General features: G+C 41.7%; 1 protein-coding gene across 1 annotated transcript in view; it reads left to right on the plus strand.

Annotated features, from left to right (window-relative positions):
- Positions 1 to 15,522: 15,522 nt before the first annotated feature.
- csmd2 (CUB and Sushi multiple domains 2) overlaps positions 15,523 to 24,296 on the plus strand; it is a 391,624-nt gene continuing 382,850 nt past the window's right edge. The window contains exon 1 of the mRNA XM_072676048.1: positions 15,523 to 16,312. Coding sequence (XP_072532149.1) covers positions 16,081 to 16,312 — 232 coding nt within the window. The 5' untranslated portion in view covers positions 15,523 to 16,080. The remainder of the gene's footprint in view (positions 16,313 to 24,296) is intronic.

Below are 24,296 nucleotides of genomic sequence, written 5' to 3' on the forward strand. Positions count from 1 at the left end.
GACTGATGTTCCCTATTTTATGTTTGTTTGCTGTTTTTTTGTTGTTCTTTTTCATTTTCAAAATAATGAGTGACTTTTGGTGTTGAAGTGGAGCCCCACTCCTGTCCCGAGGCAAGAGCTGACAGAGCACCGTCCACAGGCCATCCTCACAAACAAAAACAACATTTTCTGCACAGAGCTAATGCAAGTCGTACATCAGTGTCTCGTGTTGTCAACACCACAGATTCCACAGCCGATAGAATGACATACTGTTGATCATTATCGTTAAAGTACTGTTACCTTAAAAGCCGATTCCATCATGGTGACCCTGTCTAAAAAAAAAAGTCTGAACCTTTCTAGATTTATAGAAATGGTAGTGCTGTTAATGCGCATGAAATGAAAAATCTGCGTAATTCAAATGCAGCCCTTTAGCGGCAGATTAGCATGGATGTACAGCTAAGCAGCCAGTGGGGAGCTTTAAACAGCTCTACTCGGGAGATTGGACCATAAAAAAGTACTCTGTCTCTGAAGGTCGAATAAATTGCCACCATCTCTCCTACACACACTCCTTTCCAATCATCATACACGTGTGCACATGTGCAGTATGTATGCATGCAAATTCCACAACATTTTCCAATTCCAAGACACTTATAGAGAGATGTCATAGAACTGCCCATATCTCAAACTCTATTGTACATTTCATGGACAAAAGTATTGAGACACCTGCTCATTCATAGTTTCTTCCAAAATCACCAAAGGTCATCCTGTCTTTGTTGGAGCAAACTGGTCTCTACTGTCTGGGGAAGACTTTCTACTAGATTTTGGAGCATTGCTGTGAGGATTCGATTGCATTCAGCGACAAGAGCGCTAGTGAGGTCAGGATGACTGATGATCTCCATCCCAACTCATCTCAAACATACTGAATGGACCACCATTATTCCACGCCTGCACCAGAGAGTCCTATTCTATTGGTCTACAATACGTCTATACAGGGACTAGATAAGCTGTGTGTGCATTTGTATATGTGTCAGCAAGGGGTGCTACTTAAAATAGATGAATGCATTCATTAGAAGGAGTGTCCACAAACATTTGGACATACTATGTAGGTTATTATGACCCTGCTGTCAAATGAGAGTAAAAATCAACTACATACAGGGAGTGGTCACTATATACGTAACTAGAATGTCTCAATAAGCTGCTTTTGTTTTTTATAATTCATTAACATTTATCACTTGACACGCCATTATGTTTGAAAGCATATCAAGGGACCAATCTTCGGTTTCTACGTTTCATTCCAGGCAACATCCACTGACATCCATGACAGCAACAGCTTGGTAATTATGCAGCTTAATAAAAGAACTCCAGTTGTGGTAGTAAAGGAGCTCTAAAAGAACTGCAAATCATACTCTGGACCCTTCACCTCAGATCATACTCTGAATATATTACCTGTTTCCCCGGTCATCATTTATCTTGGTCACACCCAAACACACACATTAAGCCATCATAATCATGGCAGTTGTGTCTTTGCAGCACACTAGTAATTACCTGTAATGAGGAAGTTTTCAATCATCGGCTTCCCACCGAAATGGAATGTATCAAACATGGGCAAATTGGAACGCCCCTGTTTTTCACTCGTCTGTCCACCATCAAGCGCTTCTGTGGGATCTCCACTCTGGCATGAACATGACAGCTGGCTGCAGGGCTCATTATGGGATTTGGATGCCTGAGTTGCTTGGATCTCCTCCATCCTTGCTGTTTTGGTGAACACCACCGGCTCCAACCTTTGCCGCTTTCGCCGCCTTTGTGTCCTTTGAGGTTTAGGAGGGGTCAGGTCATCAAATCTCTGGCTTTTGAAGCCTAATGGGGGTGTATCAGGAGAAACCTCATTCCTAACCTGAGTTTTCTCAGCTTGCTCAGCGGGCTGGTCCCCCTGTAGTGATGCAGCACAAGGCAGCGGTGGGAAGTCCTCCAAAGACAGACCCTCTGAGACTTCGTTCACACTGTCTTGTTTGGTAATGAGGATCTCCTTCAGGAACTTTTCAATTTCCCTTCTTTGTGCCTCCTCTACGCTTATGATTTCTTCAGGATTGTGGGGGTCATCACCAAGGGAACAGCATTCACCAGTGGTCATTTGAAAAGGAGTGATGGAATCATGCTCCTGCTGTAGTGTAAGGGTCATTTCTCGCTGGACCATTAGGCTAACCTCGGCCAACTCACTCTGCTTCATTACCCTGAGAAAACAGATTACAAGGCATTTCCTTTCAGATTTGTGTTCATTTTCAATATGATTTACACTGATAACAAAATCAATATCCCTAGTGAGATTAAATATTACCTAATTTGAAATCATTCAAATATACAGTGAGATAATTGGACTGTGTACTGGCAAGAACCTCACAATACAATATATATCACAAAGCAGGGATTGTGATTCAGTATATTGTAATTTATTGTGATACTGTAAGCAAGGTAATATATTGCATATTTTTTTCAGAAAAAAAAATCTGATATGTCATAGCAATCTATTGTTGGCTGGTGGCAAACCTTTTGTCTTCCCCTAATGGGCCTAAGCTAAAATTTTCATTCTAGAAAATATATTTAGTAAACAGGGACTTTCGTGATATTAAAAGTTCCTATTCCATGCCAGGGTCCCCCTATTTTTTATATCTCAGACTACGGGCAGCCTGACACGCATATGGTGTTCCCTGGAATGCTCCTTTAGAAACACATCCTTTACAGGATTATTTTAAATCCATATCTCAATTTCTCGTGGTTTGATTTCTAATCTCTAAAGTAAGCTTACATCTAACATCCCACAAACACTTGGTATAGTAAAAGTCTGGAATCGTGACTTGTCCATAAAGGATGGAGACCTGGACTGGGACTTAATTTGGAATAACACTTTTCTTTTCAATAATGTTGCTCACTAAGCAATCCATTATAAATTTGCTAATAGATTTTATTTCAACCCACATCGGGCATTCCAGGTGAAACTGTCTACTGATAAATTATGTTATTAATGTTCCTTGGGTGTTACTGGTATGTTCATATATGTTTTCTGGCAGTGTCTGCAGATCAAACTATTTTGGGGTTTGTAAGACTCATGGTATCTTTTTAGCTGAATCAGGATTTTCCCTTTTCTCCATCTTTACTTTTGCTTGGAGAGGAATCTGCTCTTAATAAGAATATCTTAACTATTCTAGATTTTATTTTTGGAAAACAATAAAAATACACCCCCCCCCCCCCCAAAAAAAAAAAAAAAAAAAAAAAAATATATATATATATATATATATATATATATATATATATATATATATTTTTTTTTTTTTTTTTTACATTTTAGAAAAACTGTCATAGTAAAAAAAAAAATACACTCATCTGTGTGCAGAAAAATCTTAGTAAAAGAAAAGTAGATTTTTTATGCAATCAGAACAGTGGGACCTAAAGACAGAGTACAACGCTGGTATCTAGGGGTTGGGATTTTAAACACAACACAAAATGGACCACTGTCTGTCACGATAAGAAAACTTTCCCATGAACCAAATACGTGCTTTCAGTGAGGGCCCTTTGTTTTTTTCTGCATTGCACTGCATTGCCTTGCGCAGGGCATATGCTGTCCCCAAGTATGAATATTTAACTAGACCCTTGTTAGTCTTGGCCCTTCGTGAAGCCCCAATGCAGAACAGACGGAGAGCTTGGCAATGTCACATGGTATACCTGAAACAGGACGGTGTTCCTATGGACTACCGGGGACAGATGGTGATCTATTAGCATAAGGTAAGAGAGAAGCTCCAGTCAGGCAACCGCTGCATACACACAGTAACACTCACCAGAGTGAAATCCAACTACGTGAAAGCCTCCACTAACTTTCTGCACATTAGAAAATAATTGCTTATGCAGCAGTAGTTTAACAAGGATAATTTATCATAACATATGGAAACATCCTGGCCAACAATGCGAAGAGCGCAACTACATGAACTCGGGAAAGAAAGGGAATAAGAGACTTTAACTGCTAAGGAGGCAATACATGATTTATGGAAAATCACTCAGCCTAGTTTTATCAGCTGACAAATGGTTAAATGCTGGTATATTCTAGTGCAATTAGTAGTTTCTCTTTTGGGAGTAATTGAACCAAACACAGAGGTAATTACAAAAAGGAACAGCATCGATATACCAGTTTCTACAGTAACATACACTAAAGCAATACCACCATGACCTACTGCGAATTGATTAGGGGCACAAAATCCCCTGGGAAAAAAATCACTGTAATGCATGGTCTCTGGTGGCTTGTTACTTTCATAAAACAGCATAAAATATGATAAAATACACAAATCTTCAATAAATCACTTAAGTTATTAATCTTAAAATCGCAATTTATTATTTTTCTGCAATGTAATAATTAAATAATTGGTTCTTCTTTAAAGAACAAAATATGGTCAGCCTACTGTAGTGATAGCGAGGGCAAACAGTTCATGGCTACATTGTCTGCAAAAACATTATTCGATTATTTCCGAGAAGCAATGCATGTTTATGTTGATCTTGGCCCAGTTTCCCAATTGTGCTTAATATGATTCTCGCTGTACCATTTAACAATGATCAGTGTGCTGAGAGGCCTTTGGGAAACTAGTCCTGGATGTCAGTAAAGATATTTGTTCGTTATTCATTGTGAACAAGCAGAGATGTGGACAGAAATGCTCTCTGTTCTCTGTGCAAGGCCTTCGGGGAGCAGTGTAGTTCAGGTTTGCCGCTCGAGTCTCGACGCTGCAGTTTTAAATCTGGCGGAGGATTTATGACCAAGTCCCCTACCACCCCGTAACAAGGTATAAATTGTTGTACTGCAGTTTATAGCCTATGTTTACAAAATGCAGCTCTGTGTGGCTGCCTATGCATGCCCATATGTGCAGCTTTCTTAATATGTGTGTGTTAGGTCACACTATCATACTAGCTTAAAAATATTTGCTGATGATATGGAGGGGATCCTTGGATTTGCCAAAGCCACAGGGCCCTGTCTGAAGTTAACCCAGGTCTGTTTACGAAGGTTTTGAATTTTATTTCAGCAATAAGCATCATTTACTGATTTATAGTGCATTCACATAACGACGCTGATTTTGTACTGTACTAAATGTCAGGCATTTTGGAAATCTAATTAAAATGGTGCTCATGCCACACTGCTCTTGGGTGATAAGTAATGTGTTCACTAATGATCTACTGAAATCATTCTTTTTTCCTCCACTTGTATCAAAACTGATCCCAGTTGCTAATCTACTATATTTAGGCAGCATCTGGTTTCATGAGGGTTAATTTCCCTGGGTGAATGAACTGTTATTCGAACATTTCTAAGAGTTGGCACAATACGGCACCAGGCAGACCTTAATTTCTTTATAGCTCCCTTGCTACTTTGCTCATAATCTGAGATGCGGCATGTAATAAGGAGAATTACTCTTTTGGAAATAGCTCGCACAGTGAGTTAGGCACTTGAGCCCTGTGCAAATTGCCAGGACGTCATGAGTGGGCCAAGTCGCTGGACTCGAATCAGCCCGCCAGTTTTGTGCAGCAAGCATGTTTCAGATACAAGTCAGTCATTTTCCTCTGGTGGATCAAATGATCATAGAGGTGCTGAGATGTTATTTGCAGTTGTCAGTCATTCCTTTCTTCCAGCTCATAGCCTATACTAATCAGACTCAGGGAGTTCTGCACTGGGATTGTACTGAATGAAGCTTTTCCAAAGACTTGAGACAGCTGAAATCAAAACCTTGACACAGCTGGAATTAAGAGCAAAATTCAGACTATCCTTTGAGGAGATCTCACTCTGACCTCAGCAGTTTCTATGAATATATTACATGTATATAAAAATGCTCATTAAAAGTTACATAGGGGTGAACTGCTGTAATATGGAACACTGCCTAATGTGGGACAACACCTAAGCTCAACAACTTTACAGGGTTTCAGTCCTCTAATGGATTATTTTAGATATTGAAGGTGAAGGTGTGACACTCCTTTATCTGGAGTAAAGAGCAGGTGCTTCGGGGTGGCCGCACATGGATTGCATACGTGTATTCACTATACAGATCATATTAAGCCACATCCCACAGCTACTAAACTTTGAGAGCACAGAGAACACAGTATGAAGCCACATACGAGTATTACTAAGAGGTTGAGAGAAGTTTGGAGAATAAAAGGGCGGGCATCTGCTACAGCAGCTCGCTTTCCACTCAGCTGCGCTCCTGCTTTCTCTCGTGAGTAATGACCCACAATGCCACAAGTTGCAGCTCCATGTACCGTTCCATTCAAAAGCTCACATCTAGCCAAGTACAGTCCGAATGCCCAGATGTGTTCTTGTTTCACCCGTGTTATCCAGGATGCATCAGGAGGTGACTTGTGTGGACTTGGGACAGCCAAAAAATCCCAGAATGCATTACGCACCATGCTGATGTTCCAATTGCAAAATGACCGTACAGCGTTCGTACTTTTGAGTCAAACTTGCAAAGTCAGCACTACCTAGTACACACTTGGCATATTTTGTATTGAGAATGCCCCTATATCTTAAAGACACAGCAGGATGCTGACTGTTACAAGGGGTGGATTGTATATATTTCTTTTAATTGCAGTTTTTTGATCATTTTCTATTGATCTATCCACTTAATGCAAAGAACTTAATGCCTTTCTAATGTCAGAAAGTGAAAAAACAGTGAATACACACACACCTTTTGTCTGACAACGACCAAATGTAGCTCAACTGAGATAACTTGGCACTGATATTCTCTCTCTAGGCTGGATCAGGACTCATCCTGAGGATTTCAGAGTGCTACTCTGTGTGATTTAATGTATTGGCTTCATACTGCAAGATAATATCCCACACTAGGCCAATTCACCCCACCTTAAATGAACCAGGTGACGGCTAGAGCCAGTAAAAGAGAAAGATAAGGTAGGTGAGGATACAAGTAACTGCTTACATTGCTGGAAACGCATCTCTGAGCTGGTGTTTCTGTATGAGGCAGTAATTGAAGTCCTCCGCAAGTGGATCATCTGCAAACCTGTGAGCGTTTCCTGCTAAGTGAGGCCAGATGCTCCTTTTGGCCCAAACCGAGCGCCTCCATATTTTAAAGCAGACTCTGTCTAGCTCGTCCTCCGGAGTGTGAGGGTGGATCCACACCGATCGCGGAAAAGGCCCCAGGGCGGCTCGGACACAGCTCCTCCGGTTTGCTCTTGGTCTCTCAAAACGAGCCGACATAAACATTTAGGGGTTTGTCAAATACGACGCTTGATTCAGGCTAATGGTCGATTGCGGGTCAGTTTCGCTGAACGGTTGGTCGAGTTCTGGATTCGGGGATGTTTGGACCGAGCTGTCGGACGGACTGACTGACTGACTGACTGACGCAACGTGTCAGTCCAAAAGTAAACAACGACCAGCAGAGACGCGCCTGGCAGCTGAACCAGCACCGACCCGCGTTACAGCGCTGCCTGTGCTGTTTCCAGAGCTATTCATCACACCTAGATGTATTTATTTATATTTTATATCCATATTCTTCATAAATATAATTCATATTAATGCCGTTAATATTTATTTATAATAAAGAAATCATGTAATATAATACATTCTGTAATAGCCAATCAATGAATCAATCAATCAACCTGTATTTGATATCAGGAGTACACTGAGGGAGACCCTTATCTACAATGTAGCTCAGCAATAATTACAAATCAGGAGACTGAATAAGGGTAAAATAATAATAATAAGATAAGTAAAAGAATTAGATAAGAGGAGAAAAGGTAAAATAGAAAACATTTTTAAAACAGTAACCAGAAATAAAAGTGTAATAAGCAATTATAGAATAAATCAGTTTAAAAAACGATATCACTAAAACAATTAACTAAGGTAAGTAAAATGACAAAATAAATGTTAAAGTAAATGAAGAATAAAAAGAGAAGAGTAAATTATATATTAAAATAAAATAATATATATATATATATATATATATATATATATATATATATATATATATATATATATATATATATAAATAAAAGTGAATAATAATAAATGAATAATAATAACACTACTACTAATAATAATAATAATAATAATAATCATTGTCATCATAATAAATCATAAAGCTATATACAAACCAAATTAGGAACTAACTAAGAGCTATTTAAAATTGGCTGTGACAAATGCAGACCGAGTGGAGGTAGTTGGAGATTTAATCTTTAAAATGGTGGAGTTACACCAGTGGGTGGAGCCTAAAACAACTTAAAATAAATCTAAATAAATAACTGTATACAAACAAGGAACTACTTTAACCTGCTACTGATACACCACTCAGCAATAACATTAGTACTACCTTCGTAATATTGAGTAGGTCCTATTTGTGCCGCCACAACAGATTTAACCATGAAAAGCATGGCCTCGACAAGACCTCTGAAGGTGTCTTGTAAGTTGTAAGGTGGGGCCTCCATGTGCATCAATGAGCCTGGTGCCCATGACCCTGTCGCAAGTTCACTGGTTGTCCTTTCTTTGCACCACTGTATACCAGAAACACCCCGCAAAAGAGGCTTTGACTCAGTTGTCTAAACACATGCCACTGTAGATGAAACTAATCAATGTGGCCCATTGTATAGATATGTATTTTTATATGTATAGATATAAAAATATTTAGGTCCATATATGTGTGTGTGTGTGTGTGTGTGTGTGTGTGCATCTTATATTGGTTTGTCTATGTTTACTTGTTGCAGCTAACAGTATTACTTTTTATTTAATATTGGTTAATATTTGGTGGTATTTGTAGCAATGCTTTGTAGTGTATAGTATTTGTTTACATAGTTGTGTGGTCCATCTCTTTGCTCTTTGTTGGATTATTACTGTGAAATCACATTGCTGATGTGTTCCATACTTTTAGCTCCACTACACGAACACGCACACAGAAGCACAGGAAGATTTCTTCTTATTCCCCCCCTCTAAGCTTTATGGTTGCATCTACTGTCAACAATATTTCCTCATCCTAGACTGCAGGAAATCAAACAGCCCATTAAGCAGAAATAGAAATGGAACTAAAGGCATCCGTTACAGGATGTATTTCATTGATTTAAGCAAAGTTATGTCTGATATACTTCTGAGCGGATACTGAAATAGGCCTGTGTATAATGTTGTGCATTATTGAGGGGCTGTAGTGTAGTAACATCTGACTTTAGTCCACCATGCCCTGCACATTTGAGTGTTTTTTTTTCCTGCTCTAACACACTTGACCAAATAAAACAAGCCCTTCCTGAGCCTATGTGGGTGTACTACAGCATGGGAACGATTCAGATGTGTAGAACAGGGATACTCTAAGGCCAGGCTTGGGGAAATGCTTTACTAGTCTGTAAAATAACTCCCGTTATGACTGTGAGTTCAGTGCAGTAATTGCACATGTCTGACACATACATACCTGCTAAACAACACTCTGACAACATCACACATGTACCGCTCCAGAGCAGAGCAATGGCGTGGAAAGGAAAGCCAGATAAAGCATGATCTGTGTTTATCATCAAAGAAAAGCTTGTTCAGGGCTGAGAATGTCTCAATACACAATGTTCACATTACAGGCACAAATCAAATGGCCCAAATATGATGTATTGGCTAAATGTCATACAGAGCAGCGTGGATAAAAAATCTAATCTTTTCAAATCAAATCTAAATCACTTACACGCGTGATCTCAGATCGGATATGCAGACAGCTGACAAATGAAAGAAAAAACAACATCAAGTGTCTTATGAAGGTGTCATTCTACCACTAGCTCTCCAAACAGCTTCAGTGCAGCTTGGCACAGATTCTACAAGGCTCTGGATCTGTACAGGAGGGATGGAGCATAATTCTTCCAAAAGATATTCACTCAGGTGATGTTTGGATGATGGTGGTGGAGAGCACTTCCTTATACATCAGTCTAAATTCTCCCATGGGGGTTCAACTAGATTGAGATCTGGTGGCTGTAAAGGCCCTAGAATATGTCTCATCAGACTCATGCCCTGAGGATGGGGGGCACTGTCATCCTGGAAAAAGACTCTCATCAGGATAGAAATGTTTCATCATAGAATAAATGGTCCGATCAGTCAGATTAACGCTGTATTGATTTGCAGTGACTCTTCACCCTAAGAAGACAAGAGGACCCACACCATGTCATTAACCCTAATTCTTAAAACCATAATTTCCTGCATTAATTACTTCAATTATGTGTATATATATATATATATATATATATATATATATATATATATATAATATATATATATATTTGTATATATATTTGTAAATCTGTATAAAGATTTAGCCTATTTTCAACAAATACCACTTTATATTCACTACTTCAATCCTTTTTACCACCAGGACTGGACAATAAATACAAGGTCAGAGCCCAAAAGAAGTGAAGAGAAAGAAACGCAGAGAGGAGAAGGGAAATAAGTGAGTGCCCACTTTAATTAACTGCCACTTTCACTTATTTAAACATATGATTAATGTGTGTGCTGATGTTAGTTGATGAACATCTGCATTTTTACTGATACATACATCATTCAGGAACATACTGAAAATCTGGCCTATAAGGTATTAAATTTGACTTAAAAGCTAAACATGACTCAAATTTGTCCTTGTATGAACTGAAGGTTATGCAGTCTTGATTTTAATGGCTTTAACCAGGGATGACTTAAGCTTATCATTTTATTACTCAAGCCTATAGACCTTTGTGTTATATCTGAAAATAAGGCTCATTGTGACAGATGGCTATGCACATCCCCACAGAAGAGGTCTGGTTTAAGCCCCTCTGCCTATGGCGTCTTTAAGCAACACATGCACTCACCCACTTGTAGTAAATATGGTGAAGAAAAACATGCTCACTGGAAAGATCACTTATTTCTCCGTAAAACACTCAAAACATGTACATTTACATTCATCTACTACTGTAATTCTAGATTTTGCCTACATATGTAGTTGTGAGTGCTCTGTTTCTTTTAAGTGATCACATCCTGCATTAACATCCTCAGTCATCTGAGAAACAGCTGCTCTTTCGCTTTTTCCTTACATATCTCACTAATGCACAAGCACAACACTCACAGTAGCATCTGATGTATAGATTAGGCAGCAAGTCGTCTCTCCTGAAGGTGATGTGTTAAAAGCAGGAAAATGGTCAAGCCTCTTTGACAAAGACCAAAATGTGATGGCTGGGTCAAGGCAGGTCCAAAGTGGTCCAAGAAAGGACAAGTGGTGAAGCTGCAGGAGGGTCATGGTCGCCCAAGGTTTACTAAAGCTCATTGAGGCCATACCTCACATCTTACAGAACTTGAGAGATTTTAGATCTTAAAAGGACACTTTCAGAGGTCCTGTGGTATCTGGCACCATGCCTTGAATGCTCAGATTTGTTGTGGGGGCACAAGGGGGACCTGCTCAATATTAGACATGGGGGTGCTAATGTTTATGGCTGATCAGTGTAAATAACAGCCTGATTTGAGAAAGAAAACCAGTTGAGAATGCATAGGTATGACTAGTTGCTTTCAGAGCTCGTTCTCACTCACACTTCTTGCCAGTGGAAGGCAGTAACTGAAGCATGATAGGTTCACTGGAACCCTGAAGCACATCATTTACTGCACTGCACATACAGCTCATCAGATAAGAGCAGTAGTGGCCAACAGGGGCCAGAGTCCAACACAGTTTGCTGGTTTCCCTGCTCTAACAGACCTACTAAACCTGCCAATTAACAGGTGAGTTGAATCGGGTGTGCTTGAGCAGAATTCTCCAGGACCAGAATTGCCCACCCCTTGATTAGAGGTTGGAATGTTAACCAAACTGTGTTTTTTCCCCTCTTTTCTTTACATTAAATAATCTTAATGAAAACAAAATACTAGTCTAATAAACAGAGAATAATTGTATTACAGAAAAATGAATGAAGTAACAATTCTCATACATACAAAATGCTTTATTTTGCTTGATTGTCGTTCCAGAGTAAGGGACACATTAAGGCATGTGGAATTTAACTAAACTGAATGATATTATGTCAGATTAGATTATATCGTAAGTGATGTATCAAAATGCATATTGTATCGCCTGAAAGCTCCTACCATCACAGCCCCAATAATGAACCCTCTTTCAAAGTCACTTAGATAATTTCTTCATGCCATCCTGATTCAAAATCAAGGGTAACTGGGCCTGCTCAGCATTTTTATGCATGCTGCAGAGCTTGGTAGAATGTTAATTGGTTGATTGTATTGAGAAGTACACCTGTCTACAAGCATCTGTGCTCATTATGTTTCTCCACTCATTTCTTCAGATTTTCCTTTAATTTGTCACCTGTCTGTATATCCAACACACACATATGTGACTGTAATGAGAACAGGCAGATTACAGTTCATGTTTTTTACATCATACTTTGCTGTGCATGTGCCGCCGTATTCCTATGCACAATGGTTTCAGCGATAGTGGCAAAAGCAACAAAAGCTATGCATCTGGCCTTTTTGTCGCCTTCTCGTCCTAATCATGAACAGCTGATGAGCTGTCAGCCAACCTCCCGAGCAAATTGTCTTTGTAACGAAAGCGTTTTCTTCCAGTTTGTTTGCTTTTATCACTACTGCAATCCATGTAATTGTCTCGGGAAGGTGATGTGTTACTTTGTTTGTGATGCATGTAAATAATGCGTGATGTGAAGCCTGATGTGTTTGGAAATGTCCGCATGTGGTTCCTTCCAGGAAAGAACACTACACTGCCAGTCCCTCCTGGGGCACCATGCTTGCCAGGTCAGTTGTTACAGTACTGATACCTGTAATGAGGAGGTAATCCACCAGGTAAGGCCAGTTTGCCTGTCAAGAGCCTATAGGGGGGCCCAGTATACCATTACCCAGTACAACAGTATCAGTCTCCCTGAAAATGATGTGTTTGGGACATGTGGAGAACCCACAACATCCCTTGTGTATGCAAGCTTGAAGACTGACAGGCCCTTAATGGATACCATTGATGGCCTGCGCCTTCCTGGGTGGGTTCTCACTGCAGTATGGATAAAGATGTTTGCTGAGGAGCATTTAGATGCAGGTGAAAAAGTATCTTGCGAATGGTTGATGAACAGAAGATTAGAGAGGTGATAGAGGTAGCTGTCATTGAGTGTCCAATCGCCACCAAGGTTCTTGCTTATAAGACTGCATCTGTCAGTTCTAGGTAAATCATTGGTGCCTCTAAGGCGTCACCAAGACAGACTCCTACTGTAGCATCCAGGGTGACATCCATAATCTCAGAGCTTCAATTAGTTCAGCTCTCTGCATTAAGTATAAGTAGTTGGCCAAGGCGGTTACAGGCTTTGGATAACCTGGACAACCACCATTTCTCAGTGCCTCATGGAGAGACTTTTGACATCCTTTGACATTCATCTGCTGTTGTTAGATGGCCGTCATAGAATTACATCTCTTGCCGTCCACCAACCAGGCTTCAAGTTGAGGTCCATGACAACATTCACTGGTTATATACAGTATTTAGAACATACGACATGCCTACCAGTCCCTTAAAGGTGACTGCAGTCAAGAACCAGCATGTCAAGGACGATGTCACCTGGCTTGTTCCCTCAGGCGAGGCTCCTAGATCCAGGCTACACTCACTGACCTGACCTGTCCTGTCACACCCTGATGCAATGCGACCATTCATCATCATAATGCAGCACACGTTCAGTCTTGAGCTGAGAATGCCAATTGACTTGGTGCACAGAAATCTACTGTAGCTTGCATTGTTGCCAGCTGTGCCGTCACCTCAAAGAGAACATCAAGAAGGCACATTATTTCACACTGCAGACAGGCAGATGCTAGTGTCTATGACACTCTCCGCTGTGGTCAGGAGATGTGGTCAGCTCCTGGAGGCCAGGTCTTGGTTGGTACACTATCAAAACAGCAAGGGAAATCCGTCCCCCAGTCACAGTAACCACTGGGTGGGAACATGTGGGAACATGATTCATCAAAATGGGTGGACTGGAAAGAGTTGGCACCCTACCAACTCTTTGCCACAACCTGCAATGAGCCAGCAGGGGGCAAGGACAATCAGTGCCCTAACCCAGCTGCCAGCCCAGCAGCTGCTGCTTCAATTATTGATCAGGGCCCAGTTTCCCAAAAGCATCTAATTATTAAGATCATCTTAACTGAGAGAGCATTCAGCGTGAGTCTTACTCTGCCATTTTAGAGCCGTCTTTGTGCTAAGAGGCTTTTGGGAAACACAACCCTGAACCGGTGCCATCGGTTGCCAAGTTAATATGGCTGCTTTAATCAGTTAGCTGTAGTGTTCTACTGTTGATCGTTTCAGTTCATTTGCATGCATATCACTGGATATAAGCTTTAAATGATGCTCACACTCTGCTTATACAAACGGAGGTTCTGCGAGTGGTTCTTCGAGCGATGCCATGGACTAACCACTTTTGGTTCCATAAAGTAATAATGTGATAAATATTAGAGATCTGTGAGTGAATACACAGTGTGAGTGTGAATAAACTGTGCATGGGTAAGGAAGCCTTGCCTTAAGTGGCTGGGTTCTGAAGGTTCTTCACCCTCACACATCACTTTTACAAAAATGTGGTTCTTCTATGGCTTCACTCAAAGAACCATTATATTTAAGAGGGTGTGTATTATAAGAGGAGATGTAGAGAAAAGTGAGGAGAGAAAGAGAGAGAGAGAGAGAGAGAGAGAGAGAGAGAGAGAGAGAGAGAGGCACCCATAGAGAGACACAGAGGCAGAGAGAGAAAGACACAGAGAAAGAGAGTGACACACACAGCACACACACACACACAGTGAGAGAGAGAGAGAGAGAGAGAGAGAGAGAGAGAGAGTGAGGGAGAGACAGAGCGAAAGGGAAAGCTACACAGAGAGAGAGAGAGAGAGAGAGAGAGAGAGAGAGAGAGAGAGAGAAGAGAGGGAGAGAGTGAGGGAGAGAGAGAGAGAGAGAGAGAGAGAGAGAGAGAGAGATAGAGAGTGAGGGAGAGAGAGAGAGAGAGAGAGAGAGAGAGAGAGAGAGAGAGAGAGAGAGACACAGAGCGAAAGGGAAAGCTACAGAGAGAGAGAGAGAGAGAGAGAGAGAGAGAGAGAGGGAGAGACAGAGAGAGAGAGAAAGCCACACAGGAAGACAGAGTGAGAGAGAGAGACACAGAGCAAGAGGGAAAGCTGCAGAGAGAGAGAGAGAGAAAGAAAGAGAGACAGAGAGAAAGAGTGATGGAGAGTGGGAGAGAGGGGGAAATCCACCCATTGAGATAGACACAGAAGCACAGAGAGAGAGAGAGAGAGAGAGAGAGAGAGAGGGAGAGAGAGAGAGAGAGAGAGAGAGAGAGGGATGGTCCCAAACCCTGCGAGTCTAAAGGAGCTGAGGTGCAGGAAATGCCTTATCGATCACTTCCACACTTCCGAGCGAATCACTCAGTGACGGAGCCTTTAAACTTTCCGGCGGAGGCGGGGTGTATGTGCGCGCGTGTGTGTGTGTGCTTGTGCGCGCGTGCGCCCGAGTGTGTGAGATGAGAGTGTGTGTGTCCCTTTCCTCGCCACTCCAGTCGTATGATTCATGCGGAGAGCGGCTGAAACACGGATTACGATCAGTAGCGATGCGCTCGTTTCACTGGGAATAAACCGAACACACACACACACACACACACACACACACACTGATATACGCACAGACGGAGGCGCGAGGGAGTGCAGGAGCGGCTATCGGCTCGTGCTGCTCTCCTCTGATTTGACCAAAGCCGCCTCCAGCTTCATTCCTCCCTCGTCTTCTGACGCCGAGCTGGACACTGGGCGCGCGCAGGTCGTGCACGGACGCGCCGCTGCGTTCTTCTTCTTATCCTCGTTTTTCCCGTTTTGTTTTCCTGCGGAATTTCGGCGAACCCCGCGGAGCGCGCGAGATGGTTCAGTCCAGCTGCACGAGCCCGCTCTCGTCGCGCGGGGGTTTCTCTCAGCGCCGCCGCGCACTCACACGTCCTTCTTAAAGAGCAGCGGATAGCGGGGCTTGTCGATAACAACGCAAAAAAGAGAAGAAACAGAAGAAGAAGAGGAAGAAGAAGAGGAAGAAGAAGAGGAAGAGGAGAGACAACACACACACAGACACGCACACACGAGCTCCTGCCATGAGCGCCACTGTCGACTCGAACCGAACGGGACCGGCGAGGAGCGCGTGCGGATGCGCGTGCAGCAAACGGAGGAGAGCGGAGGGCGTCGCGCGGATGAGGCAGCGCTATAGCTGGAACTGGGGCTGGAGCTGGGGCACGAGCTCGGGCTCGAGCTGGAGCTTGAGCTGGAGCTGGAGCTGGAGCCCGCTCCTGCTCTTCTGCACGGGGCTACTGGCCGCATCGGCTCACGGTGAGTTAGCCCACCCCATCTCTAAAGCTCGCGCCTGTGCGGTGCGTGCGGGGGATTTCTGATTCAATTGCTGGAGAATCTGCGCCGCTTTTCGCAGCGCGCGTGAACGCGAATGCGGACGGAGTGATGCGCACACGGAGTTGACGCACCGGGGATGCACGCGGGGGTCCGTTAGTTGAGCAACGGTGGTCTGGTTGGATATGATGGCTGCTGTGTTTGGGGGGGGGCTCGCGAGCTTCAAAGGCTGTTCAAACCCCTCGCGCTACAGATGGACTCGTTTTTTTCCCTTTCTGCGCGTCAGCAGCTTTAGTTGCTTAGTTCCAACTCTGGCATGTAGTTAAAGCGTCTTGCCGGGATTGGTGACGTGTGTGTATGTGTGTGTGTGTGTGTGTGTGTATGTATGTATGTATGTGTGTGTGTGTGTATGTGCCTGGATTTGCGTCTCAGTATGTGTGCATGCGTGCGCGCGCTTGGAGGCGAGAAACAGTGAGTTTAGGAGGATGGGGGCGTATGCGGGGGTGGCAATAGCTTTCACACACACTCTCTCTCTCTCTCTCTCTCTCTCTCACACACACACACACACACACACACACAGACACACACTTCTTTTTCAGTCTATTTCTAGCTGGTGAATCCCTCTGCAAACAGCATTCACCACACACTGCCTAGCAAACCTGTCCTAGTGTGCGCGCACCAGTATGAAATACCATTAACGGTGCCCCCCAGTGAGAGGTTGTCCTTTAAAACTTTGGAAACGTGCAACAGTGAACTGGCCTTAATCTCGTTAGTATGTCATCACGTGCCACCTGTTTCACCAATGACAAATGTTTCACCATCTACATTCACTGTAATGCTGCTGCCCTACAACCGTGTTCCAGTCAGCCTGCTTACCGCCCTCCTGACGCTTAAACTGAGGAGCTGAGACTGTGGCCAGTTCCAGCCCATCGCCCGCACGTTCGTGCGCTTCTGTTCCAAAGCTATTTCTATTCACTGATTGCTCTTAACTAACGCATATCTCGTGTCTTGTGGTGAGAACAGGTTCTAGCTGCTCTCCCGCTTCGTCTTTCCCCGTCTCAGCTTCTTAAATCGTCCCCAAGCAGTTGCCCTCTTTTCCCATTGAGCGGCACCAGAGCTTCACAATACCTCAACAAAAACAGACCGAAATCCCGGATCGACTGGCTTCATCCTGCTGGAAATGCAACCTTCTAGCGCGTACTGCGTTTGGAGAGCTGAATGGCGCGCGAGCATATGGACGTTTCACGAGCGTTTTGAAGTCGTATAGGCTGTGTTTCAGGGTTTAGTAAGAATAACGCACATCAACAGACTGCAGCACAGACAGCGAGCCAGCAAACCCATGTAGGTGATATCACCCCCTAGTTCTGAATTCTGGCTGATGTTGTGAGCAAAAATAAACATAGTGTGGCAGAGAAGGACAGACAGACAGGAGCTCTGACCCATTTCATTCTGTTGTGACAGTGAGTGGAAGTGCTTTGGTGGATGACGGCCAGGTCCAGCGTTTTTGAGGCTTCCACATGAGCCCACAGCACTGGGTATTTGATCAGTCTAGGGGTATGTGTGTTGAATCTTGCAGATTGTAGATAATAGATGGCTGAATGGGATGGGAAAGTGGCAAAGTCAGGCTATTCTCTCTATGATGCAACTTTCTGTAAGGCTCTGTTGAACAAGCAAGCCTTTAGGCGAGGAGACAAACAAATCTCCACATCTCTTAATCATGTTCTGAAGATTGTGTTTGGACTCACTATTTTTTTTCTTTGTTTATAGCAGCGCAAAACAGCACTGGCTAAGTCTGTCACTCCTAGCACAAAGACTTCTTTAAATATAGAAGCAGCTAAAGGTTATTGACTTCTCTGTAACAACAGAGATGCCATATATATAAAGTTCCTTCGAAGAACCACAAACAACAGTTGATCCATCATAGAAAAAGACCATATATATATATATATATATATATATATATATATATATACATATATATATATATATATATATATATATATATATATACATATATATACATATATGTATATATATATATATATATATATATATATATATATATATATATATATTCAAATGGTTATGGACATACAGAGAGACCATTTAGTCTCCAAGAGGAACCATATGAACATTCAAATGTTCTTGTGGTTCTGGTTCCCTTTTTAAGGATTTATGACAAACCTCTTTTTAAAAGGGTTCCTTAAAGAATCATATACACTTTCTCCATTATAGAGTAGAACAGTCTAACCATGTAGTAAAAAAGAAAAAAACATGAACCAAGGTTTTTTGAGTTGCCATGCTGCTACATATAACGCATGTTTACTAATGAACTTCTGCAGAACCAAATTCTTTAAGAGTTGGAGGACACAGTAGCTCCATAAGATGTAACTCACTTTTAAATAGCTTTTTAAAATGTAGTTATCATTTATGCACCTGCATATTTTTGTTTCCATGTTTCTCGTGGGGTATGATAAGACCAGCCCTGCAGCAACAGGTGTTTACAGGTTTACAGTGAGCCTCATGTACATCACTGCATTCTTAAAATCAGGTTTCTAAGTTGTTCTTGGCTGTGCAGTGTCTATGGCATCACTCCAAAGTACCCTCTTTAGTACCTTTAGTACCTCCTGAACCATCAAACTGAACCCCTTTGTACAGTTGCAAGACATTCAGCACCACGGTCAGCTCCCCCACTCTCTCACTCGCTATGCACTGTAGCTTTTGTGTTCAGTACGAAGTGAAAACTGTAGAAAGCGTGAATGTTTTAGATGAATGTGCAGGTTTGGCTGCTATTCCCGCCACCCAATCCCCAGCTGCGATCCATTAGGACCACGGACAGCTCCCTCCAGAGTGGTTTTCACAGCTGAAAGTGTCTGCCGAAAGCTAACGGTCTTGAAAGGGAATGCAAGCCATGCTCTGCACATTGTGGCAGAGGTATCTGTAAAGCTCTTCTTAGTCTTTAACCTGCCCTGTCTCTGTTCTAGATGTGCACACATGGTTGTCTTTACTAGCAAAATTAACACCTGCCCCTCTGTTTGTTCACAGCAGAGACGTATGGAATACTAAATAGCAATATGTGCGTCAGCACTCGGCTTTGAGATGGAGCTTTGTTAGCTTGGTTCTCTCAGTGGTTTGGACGCAACTTTTGCACAGTAAATTCACTATTTAATGTAAAGCTTATAGTGTTCATTTAATTAAATTCATAGAGATAATTAAAATTGCACCATTTCTGTGCTATAAGACAAGTAGAGAGAGAGAGTAGACTGGTAAGCTTGTATGTGCTCACTTACTATTGCTTTATATGTGATATGTGATATGTTTGGAAACACCATATATTGGAGCAGGACCATATCTTTCTGTAGGCAGAATAAGTTGTCATCAAGGGCCCCTGAGCCACAGGGGGTCTTGCAGGGGGTCTTGCGAGTATGCAGTCTTAGTTTTATTGTTTGTATCGATCATGTCGTTGGTAGAGAACATTTTTGATTAGCAGAGAAAAAAAATCATGTTATGGAGACACTGTTGAATGTTGCTCCATATGTAGTTTTATTTATAAAGTCAGTTTAATAGTTTAAAGGTGCACTAATTGGTAAATGAACCACTTGGTAATTTACTTAGATTAGTAATAGATTAATGAGCCAGTTGTAATTAGTTAGTTTTGTCATATTTACCTTTGCATTTATTAAAGCTTGTCAAAATTACAATAAATGAACCTTAATAAATGTTCACCCAATATTCCTCCTCAAATTCCACTCAACAAGCCAATTTCCCTAATCACATTTTATGCTACCGACACTGGAATGCTTACATGCGCAACCAGCCCTCGCCTCTTTTCGAACTGCAGCCGATGCAACGTTTTTGGGTAGCCAACACGCTCGGATTGGTTACCCAACTCTGATGCCTGTGCCAGCCTGCACAGCATCACACTGAAGGGATGTGGGGTGAGAGAAAGAGAGAGAGAAAGAGAGCCATCAACCCACCCTGAGAGAGCAAGGTCAGTTGTCCTCTCTCAGGCTCCGGCTGCTGATGGCTGTAGCTGATGGCTGTATTCGAACCAGAGGACCACTCAGAGCCCCTTTTCATTCTTTCTTATGAAACAATGGCTGTGTTGCCTGGTTTCCTATGCTGTCTTGTAAGTCAGTACCCTAGGCAGCATTGTGATGAAGGTACCAACAAGCAAATCAAATGTTTGAAACGCACTTCATAGTCATGATGTTGCCAGGATACCGACAATTACTGTCAGCTGGTGGCTAATTAAAATTGTTAGACATAAAAAGGCAAAATTCAACTACTACACAAACAGTTTCTCATCAGAAATAAAACAGTAAAGAAAACAAAAAACTTTATTTACATTTGTACAGATTGCTGCTTTCTTTTGCCATGTTGCTTTTTCTCTCTGACCCATGGGTCATGAGATGCTATGATGGATACATCTGCGATGCTTTCACAAATTGGCAAGATGAAGGTACCATAGCACGCAAAATTTTATACAAACATTTGATTTGGACATGAGTGGGTGCCTATCTTCGAATACTGCCTGAGTGGGCACCATTTATTATGTTTCAGACACGGACAATATGATTGAGAATGCTGGAGGCCCCAAAAAGGATGTCACTTAGAGTACCAAAATGTTCAGGCATGACCCTGCATGAGGGCTGTTCTAATGTAACAAGATATCAAGATACCATGCTGTACCATGTTTGTTCTGTGTGTTTTGTTGAATACAAGTAAATGTGGATGATGTTTTTAGGGTGCTGATAAAAGTGATGCTTTCAAAATGACTTGAAGGCCCAGTGGGTCATTCCCAATGATAACAGCATCATGGACTCAGCTTTCACTTTTTATTTTAAGCCAATGTGTCGTCTTGCCATTTCTTATAGCATAGCCAAGTCTGCATAATGACCGAATGAGCAGGAGGTCTTAATCACACACACATGTAGTCGCCTGCACACTGACATTTTCTCTGAGGATGTGGAAAAAGAGAGCAAGGTCATTCTTTCCTATTCTCACGGTGCTTTTCATCTCTGCAGTCATTTTCCTTTCATGAAAATAGCATAAAAGTTATGCATCACTGCCAGGCTAACATGTCCCTGACATTTCCACTGAGATCAGGGCCAAACAACATGTGAGACATGCATTAATGGCATTTCAGATATGACGTCGATATAGTGACTTGTCTAGTGGTCCTTTTTATTATTTCTTTTGGAGATATTTATTGAGATTAAGGTTTGATGTGGCACTAGGTTTCAGTGGAATTCATTCAGTGTAAGCCAACTGAGAGTTTGTGATACAGACTGTTTACTTGCTTTACATAATATACCCTTAGACATAAAGGTTCATATATGGTTCTTTACTTGAATGTTGAAGGTACGGTTTTGGAAAGAACTTTTAACTAGTCTAGAACCTTCACATTTCAAATAGCAGTTATTTCCAGTTTCAGTAGCTTCCTCACAGACGCGTTGTTGGCAAAAATAGTTTTTAGTATAGAAACATCCATGGAAACAGAGGGAACCAAAATGGTATTGGCATTGTTCCCAATAATCAGTTCTAGCACATTTCTTTTCAATTTTAATTTTGTTTTGATTGACACACCTGTGACAGGTTACCAAGAGGCCTTAAATAATGAACTCCATAAGTAATCGGACACAGTTAAAGTAATTGAGTTGTTGTTTTGGCTTCGTACTCGGGCAACTCGGGTGAAACTAATTAGTGACTATAAAGTGCAGTCAGTGTCGGCTGTAATTAAGTGATATTTGCATATATTGAAATCATGGCCACTGAACAGTTAAGATGAACACTAAACAGTTAAGATGTTGTGCACTTTAGCATTCATCCTGCATCTGACCCTAGATGAGCAGTAAACGTTAGCTTTGTTCAGTAATTATGCTTGAAAATGCTACGGCAAAGGGAACTCAAAGGGAGATAATTCAATTACTGTATTCCTCTCTCTTAAAAAGGTGCTACAAATGGTTGTTTGTGCGGTACTATAGAAGAACCACATATGATTCCATAAAAAAGCTTTTTAATATGTGAGCCTGAAGAGCCTTCAAATTGGCGAAGAACCTACAAGTAAAATTTCTTTAGACGTGTGGTGGGTTCTTCATGCTTATCCACCTCTATAACAAATATGGGATCTCATTCACTAACCGTTCTAAAGACCTTAAAACCCTCTTACGTAGTTTTCACGAATATTCTGACATTCACCAATGTTTTCTAATCTGGGATCTGTTCAGTTTATGAGGGCAATGGGATCTATCATTATACGAGCAGAGCTGTGAATTCTGTGGTTTGGAAGCACATCTTGAATCTGCCGTAGACTTTTTGTTGGGACCTTTCTCAAGAACGATTAGGAAAATCTTTGAAATTAGGCCAGTGGTTCCTTATAGAGCCACAAGTGGTTCTTCTGTGGCATCTCTTAAAGAACCATTTGAAGCACATTTCTTTTAATAATGTAAGCTATGAAAGACCTGAACTTTAAATTAAAAGGTAGTTGTGGAAGTGTTATGCAGAACACTGCAATAGGTGCTGTTTGTGGTCAATTTTATTCAGTATTATGCTGCTATCCACTACGGTGTCTTCCATGAACTAAACCGTTGTTTGCCGTCTTTAAACTCAGTGTTATGCTCTGGCTTTTGTGTGAGGTACTGCACAGTTGATGTGTTTATGTGGTTTGAAGTTTCGACTGTGCTTTGGCTATAATGTCCTGCTGTACTAACATTGACACTTCTCTGGTCCTCATGTTGAGATGCAACAGTAGCTTAAGATGCAAATGTCATGTCTAGAATCAGCTCAAGAGGTTTTGTTAGCAATGACTCTCATCTGTGTGGGAAATTAATTGTGCAATTGCTTTTGATGCCCTAAAATATATATGTTTTATCACTGCATTACATTACAGTGACATTTCTTTGAGAAAGAAGACGAGAAATGTACTTTATACATTGAAAAACTGTTAGGCCTATTTCTGTCATCTGTAAGCCACTATCTGTGAGAGACTGACAGCTAAGATTTCTTCAGCTCTGCTGCCTGTCACTCTCCAGTCTTCTTAAACACACTGATTTAGTGCTTTCTTATCTTTGATCTCTCTGTGATTAGATTACACAGTTAATCCATTCCTGAAGCTCCTGCACCTGAGCTGATTTGTTTTTCTTGCCTTTCTCTTAGTGCTGGAATTCTGCCTCTGCTAAGTGGTGCCATTACTTACTACATACACTATATGTCCAAATGTTTGTGGACACTCCTTCTAATGAATGCATTCAGCTACTTTAAGTTTGCTCTCCTCTCGGACAAAGAAGTACAAGTGCACAAACACACACACAAGCAGCTTATCTAGTCCCTGTATTGCCAATAAAATAGGACTTTTTGAAGCAGATAAACATTAACCTATTGGCACCATACCTAATGCCAGGGGAATAAAGCCCCTAGCATTGAGCTGTGGGGTAGTGGAACTGTGTTCTCTGGAATGATGCCGCTCCATCCCCTTTTGGAATAAGTTTGGGAGTTGGGGATGAGATGGTGATCATACAATATCCTGACCTCACTAACGCTCTTGAAGCTGAATGCAATCAGATCCTCACAGCAATGCTCCAAAATCTAGTTAGAAGGCCTTCCCTGGGCAGTTTCTACAACAAAAGCAGTATGGCAGTATTTTTTTTAAATACCCTTGATTTCGGAAGACACCATGAACAAGCAGGTGTCCCAGTACTTTTGTCTGAATATGCACAGGTATCCTCAAGTATATAACAGCTGTCCTTCTAAAAAGTGTTTGTGCTTAGTAATTTCAGAAACTTTTGTTGTTGTCTGATGTTACAGATGATCAGAGCAAGAAAGTAAATAAATGTGACTACGGATAAGAGGGGGAGATACAGGCTCAAAAAAGAGGGCAGGTTATAAGGATAGGGTCTGTAGAGAAAGCAAGCAGAGAAGGAGGACAGCCATCAGGTTTTAGTGTGCTGGCTGCAGCAGGTTGTTAGAT

This window comes from Salminus brasiliensis, chromosome 3 (assembly GCF_030463535.1).
Source record: "Salminus brasiliensis chromosome 3, fSalBra1.hap2, whole genome shotgun sequence".
NCBI lineage: Eukaryota > Metazoa > Chordata > Actinopteri > Characiformes > Bryconidae > Salminus > Salminus brasiliensis.